Genomic DNA, 6,000 nt, shown 5'->3' with positions numbered 1-6,000 from the left:
TTTTTTAAATGTGTCAAGGACTTTTCGGACACCCTGTATAACGAATATGTGTTTATATCATTTTCGTTAGCTTCAAAAGCCTTTTAATATTTGAAGATATTTGTGAAGTACTGGGTCTATCTGTATGAAACGAACTTAGTTTACTATTTTGGCAATTAACATTCTCAGATTGAATTTAATCTTCAAAATTTAATCGTTCTTCTTCGACTGCAGATTTTTCATTCCGTTTCAGCGAAAATATTTATTAAGATTATTTTTTCGCACAAAACCTATTCCAATCAGATGCTGTAGCAATACGGTTAGTTAAGCCAATCATGTTTGTACTAAACGGAAATGAAATCCATACTTTCTTCTTAAATAAAAACTCATATGGACATTTCTCAGAACAGTACGAGAAAAAAGTGTTTACTCCAAGTATTTCAGCAGATAGGTTAAGATTGCAGGTAATATAAAATTGTCACCGATGAACCACGCAAATTAAAAAAAAAAAAAGAAAGTCTCATGGCAAACTGCCTATACACACAACATGCCTACGTTTTACCCTAAAATAAATACGTAAAATGGAATGTCTTCCACTTTTTCGGTAGCTTCACCAATCAATGCAAGGTAGTGTATTCGAGCTCTACAGTTGCGAATAACGTGCAGGTGCGAAGCTGCTACTCCCACCTGCTTTTTTAAATACTTTTCAATATATCGTTGTAATTACTTCGTGTCAAGTTAAACTCTGCTGAAAACCCCCTTTGCCCGTATAATAGGCCAAAAACGTGTAGGGATCTGCGCAAAGAAGGAAGTCAAATTAATTAAATCAGTTAGTCTAATCAAACAACATTGGATGGTAATATAGATCACAGTTTTGAATGACAATGCTATCCAAATCAGTGAAAATGTGATCCATTGTTAGAAGTTTAGTATTCCTACAGTTGCTTGAGGCTCAGTTAGCATCAGGAAAAAGCGGGTAGGCCTTGTATTTTGTCAGTTAGACTTGGCGACATGCAATCGGAATCTCAAGTCGCCAGAAGCCTTTTCTTTTGTATTTACTGACCACTTTCAAAATAAGCTGAACTGATAAATCCTTAGTAAATTCGCACAAAAAAGGGCTACCCATGGACATGAATGTCGGTTTGGGATTTTGAAAAATAGTTGGTGAAAAAGATAGGAATAACCATTCACCAACAACACAGCTTATTTTTGAACTTACAAGCAAACACACACACTTTAAGTTTAAGCTTTGTTCCAATCTCAATTACAAAACAATCTTATTCAGAACTTTTTATCTGCGCTATTTTTAGAATCCTCCCGCATTATAAAGAATTATAATACAAAAGTACAATTCTTCTTCTTCAGAAGCACAACAGGCTTTTGTAGGTCAAGGCTGACTTGCCGATCCTTCTCCAGATGACCCTATTAGTTACTACGGCCCTCCATCGGTTGACTCCCATTAGCCTTGAGGTCCTTTTCAACATCGCCCAACCATCGTGTAGGTAGTCATCCTCTTCGTCTAGTCCCTTCAATTCTCGAAAAACTTTTAAATGTCTGATGTATAACGATACATAAACGAAAATAACCGAAATCAAAACTTTAGGGAACAATTTTGTTTATTACGAATTTGAAGCTTAATCCTCATATATATGATAGCCAATTCACTGATCTAGTAACGCTTCTGCCGTCATCAATAATGAAACTAACACCGTAGCATGCGTGACGGCATTATTTCATTGTTGCAGCACCAAAAATTAAGTAAGTTATTTATAATTTATAATATTTTTGGCAATGTTTGACCATGTAGGGAAATGCTTTATTTTGACAAGACTGAGCAGGATCCGGTAGCTAAATGTTTTACTGGTAAGACTAATTTTAGGAGAATGAAGAAACGATAAATTGATCAACAATGAAAGCTATCCACTGGAGTTAAGGGTTAATCCACTGGAATTAGGGCTAAAATGTCAACTGCAAATTATCATCAAACAGGCAGTTGCTCCATCCAAATGTTGAAGTGATTTTCACCCGTCATACCTTAACGGGTGATTTTCTAGTAAATAATAAGTCACAAAAAATAATCATTTTCAGATTTTTAGAATTACATAAATATTACGGTTTCGTATTTTAAATTGGCAAAATGAGCAACGGTAAGTGAAATAATGTGTTGATATATACGTGCCTATCGCTGGAAATTATTCCTGTAACGGGATGTCGTTATAAAGAACGCGAACTGTACATGCATATAAATATGGCTATTTTTTTTATATGTTTTCTTAAAATGCAAATAGTTTGTTGTGACAATAGTAACATGTTTAAAGATTACACAAGACCTATTTCCGAAGCATATTTTTATTCCTGCTATCAGAGTAGAAGCTGATAAAAAGGTCGTAGAGATCGATGAATGACGCTGGCCACATCAGATACTTCAATAGCTTCTTATGGTGTGTTGCACTGAGGGTTATCTATGAACGGAAATGTTTTGATGGTTGATCACCACAATCTTTAGTTTTGTTTTTGTTTATGTGATTATGTCTCTTTGCTCAATATTTCTTCGAACGTTATGAGACACACCATTTTAGTCTGGCATTTATGTGCTGTTGTTGTTGAAGCAGGCTGAGTGGAAACTTGTTGGTGCGTAATTGTGGTAATTGTGTCACATTTTACAAATCTTCACCAATAATGTTAATGGAGATATTTCGTTAAATTCTTCAGTTTTGTTTTTGTTTGTGTGATTACTTCTCTTTGCTCTCTATTTCTTCAAACAGTAGGAGACGAACCATTTTAGTCTTGCGGTAAAATTCTTTCTACCGTTGAAGCTGACTGAGTAAAACCTTACACTGAGTGATTGTAAAAATTACTAAAAATCTGCTCTAAACCCATAGATGTTAACGTAATTTAAAGCTATGGTGTTCCTTCGCTGAGTAATATATTTGAGCAATATCCATGCATTGATATAGAGAACGCACAGAAGTACTGTTCTTTTCCTTTTTTTACAGGTTTCTTTCTTGGTTTATTATTTCATAACTTTTGAAGACTACGTTGTACAAACTCAGTGTATCATAGTCCAAGGACCAATTAGCATGTTAGTGGCATTTCTGCCAAAAGAAATACTATTTATGTGAATGCTTCTGTGTCTTCAGATCACTGAAGATTGAAAAAAAAAAAAAAAATAAGATTCGCTTATAACATAGTATATAGTTATGCGCTAATGAGTCTTTTTCTGTGGTATCTGAAAATGAATTTCTAACGTAATGCATCTTCACAATTCAAAGGACTAAGTTATGCAAGCTGAACAGAAAAGTTAAATAAGTTAAAAAATATATTTATTATCTGCCACTCTTATAAACCAATTTTTCAGTTTTTAAGTAATATGGAGCATATGTAAAGGACTTTTTTTAATTAAAAACGAAATTGTTTACTTATCCAAGGAAGCTTGTGTTTTAAATGAGATAGACGAATAAGGCTTCTTCTCGTGCAGGAAATTAACTGTGCGAAACTTGTTATGAAAAACCAAAAGATATAAGAGGCATCAGGAAAGCTCTATTTTTTTGTAATACTTATAAAACTGGTCCTGAAGTCTCAACTTTATATGAGGTAAATGTTCCTTTGGAACATACTGATTGACAATTTCAGTTTTTCTCCAGTCTATCGTTAATGCATCTTTTATGTTAATGACTACATTTTTGATGTTATCAGACTTGCATAAGTTTGTTTATCGGAAAAATTAAACCTCCATCTGAAACTATATTACTAAAGTAATCCATGCACTGAGGATCTTCCTTTTAATCAGTGTGCAGGATCATATGAATAGCTAATATTTACTCAAACATGAAGTTAAAAAGAAACAGCTACTTGTGTTTCTTCCTGTGGGTCATAGTACCTGTTGAATCAAAACCACAGGCTCGGTACTCCAAAGACTGTGACTGTCACTGTTCAGAATCGTCTGACACAAGTTTATGCGACAGGATATCTAAAATAGAAACCGTCTTACGAACAGTCGTTAAAGCTATAGCAGACAGGACTTACCTTATTAATGAAGTGAAACATTTAAATATTTGGAAGGATTCTCAAGTACATGTGACTAAAGGTTTAATAGCTGAGATACAACAATTGAAGGATCGCTTGGATGTTGAAGTTCTACCCTCATCACAACCACTTATTGGGAAGCCAGATGACAAAATGCAGGTGAGTTTCAGTACTTTTAGTTTCGTAACGGATGACCACAAGGTTGCAAATTGAATCAAACCATTTTCAAACAGTTTTGAATAAACGCATTGCAAAATTAAAGCCAATGTTTTTTGAAGCTATTTGAACCCACTTAGACGTATTTCAACAATCTTCTGAACAGATTTCTTGGAACCTTTATGCTTGTGCGAAAAGCCTTAACACATGCGCTAAATTACATACAGATTGGATATTTAAAAGTTATTTCTGAACCTCGAAGTTAGACTGCCGTAAGTCACATTATCACTATTTTGCAGGAAAGCGTAAAAAGGTTTGTCTGGTGCATACAAAGGTAGGGACTCACGCTCTTAATAATTGTAAAGAATTTTTCTTTTTCAAAGAATTGCGTTGGTATGGTTCAATGCGGAATAGGATTCTACATACACAACGCAGTAATAACTTAAAAATTGGCAGTTTTTGACTAACGTTATTCTGGCCCTGAGGTTGATTTTATTGTTTAATTTTTAACTCGTGAGATGGTAATTATGACTAATTCCTTCTGGAGATTGGGTATCCTTATATATTACTTCTGTAGCCTGTTTTTGGTTTCTACGCAAGATCTTCCTCAATTCTTGATCGATTTCTTTGATTTACGCCTTATTTTAAAGCTTATGGTGCTGGCTACTGACGAAAAATAGACCCACGGTCTAAAAATAGTTTTTTTTCAGCCGAAAAACCTGTTTTAAAGAACCAGAATGAAGTTTTCGGTTAAACTTATAACTTTAATTTGCGCTATGACCGACAGAGCTGAATAGCTTGATCGGCAGAGCGTTCTCATCGTAACCAGAAGAATGCGTGTTTGGGCCCACGTCCGGACAATCTGCAACAAAAAATTAGAGAAATATCGCGCATTACATGAGCACTTAATTATGTGAAGAACAACTATGAAGGAATAGAATAAATGAGAAGGAAACGCTCCTTGCTGATATGAATATTCAAGTGACTTTGTGCTGAATTGTACGTTTTTTTTTTTTTCTTTTTAAGCTTTGACTCTGGTAAGAAAATTAAAGCATAATGTAAGCGAAAATATAAGTAACAGGTTTAAGATTTCAGACTACAATAGAATTTTTTTTTGTTCAGAAAACAATAATAAATCGTATATTGAAATATATATTCTTCTAATGAGTTTTTGACTCTTTGTACAAATAAAAAAATTACTGCCTCAATTTGAAGGGTAAAATATATATTTCTTCTTCTTTTTGCAGAAAAAATAATAGCTTATCACATTTTTACTACATTCGAAAAGCTACGCTTAAAAAAGAGCATAGTTCAATTTATTTTGTATTTTAACCGTGTTGTTAAATGATGAACACGTGCTGCCATCTAAATCATAACGGTTCAAGCAGCCTGCGGTAACAAATTGTAAAAATTTTCAAGAATAAAAAAATGTTTCTTCAATATCTTATCTTATATATTATTCCCTTCTCATTTTAAAACTTATCAGGCTGGCTAATGAAGAAAAATAGACTTACGGTCGAAAAATCAAGTTTTCGAAAACGCTCCTTGCTGTTTCAAAACCTGGATGCTGCCTGTAGTTCTTATGCATTTTTTAAAAGCAAAGTTCTAATGCAGTTTTCCATTTTTTACGTCGCTTTCGGCAAAAAAAAAAAAAAAAAAAAAAAAAAAAAAACCTGTGTGTGTGTTCATATCCTTATATATTATTTCTGTAGCCTGTTTTTGGTTTCTACGAGAGATTTTCCTCAATTCTTGATCGATTTCCTTGATTTACACTTTAGTTTAAAGCTTATCGTGCAAGCTACTGACGAAAAATAGACCCACGGTCTAAAAATTGTTTTT

The 6,000-nt window shown here is 33.7% G+C and overlaps 1 protein-coding gene across 1 annotated transcript in view; it reads left to right on the top strand.

Moving 5' to 3' along the window:
* The first annotated feature begins 3,807 nt into the window (after nucleotides 1-3,807).
* The window catches only part of LOC129228337 (uncharacterized), a 43,918-nt gene continuing 41,725 nt past the window's right edge, over nucleotides 3,808-6,000 (top strand). The window contains exon 1 of the mRNA XM_054863016.1: nucleotides 3,808-4,164. Coding sequence (XP_054718991.1) covers nucleotides 3,808-4,164 — 357 coding nt within the window. The remainder of the gene's footprint in view (nucleotides 4,165-6,000) is intronic.

This window comes from Uloborus diversus, chromosome 8 (assembly GCF_026930045.1).
Source record: "Uloborus diversus isolate 005 chromosome 8, Udiv.v.3.1, whole genome shotgun sequence".
NCBI classification, from domain to species: Eukaryota; Metazoa; Arthropoda; class Arachnida; order Araneae; family Uloboridae; genus Uloborus; species Uloborus diversus.
The sequence above is the reverse complement of the archived record's forward strand: the minus strand, read 5'-3'. Positions and strand labels throughout refer to the sequence as shown.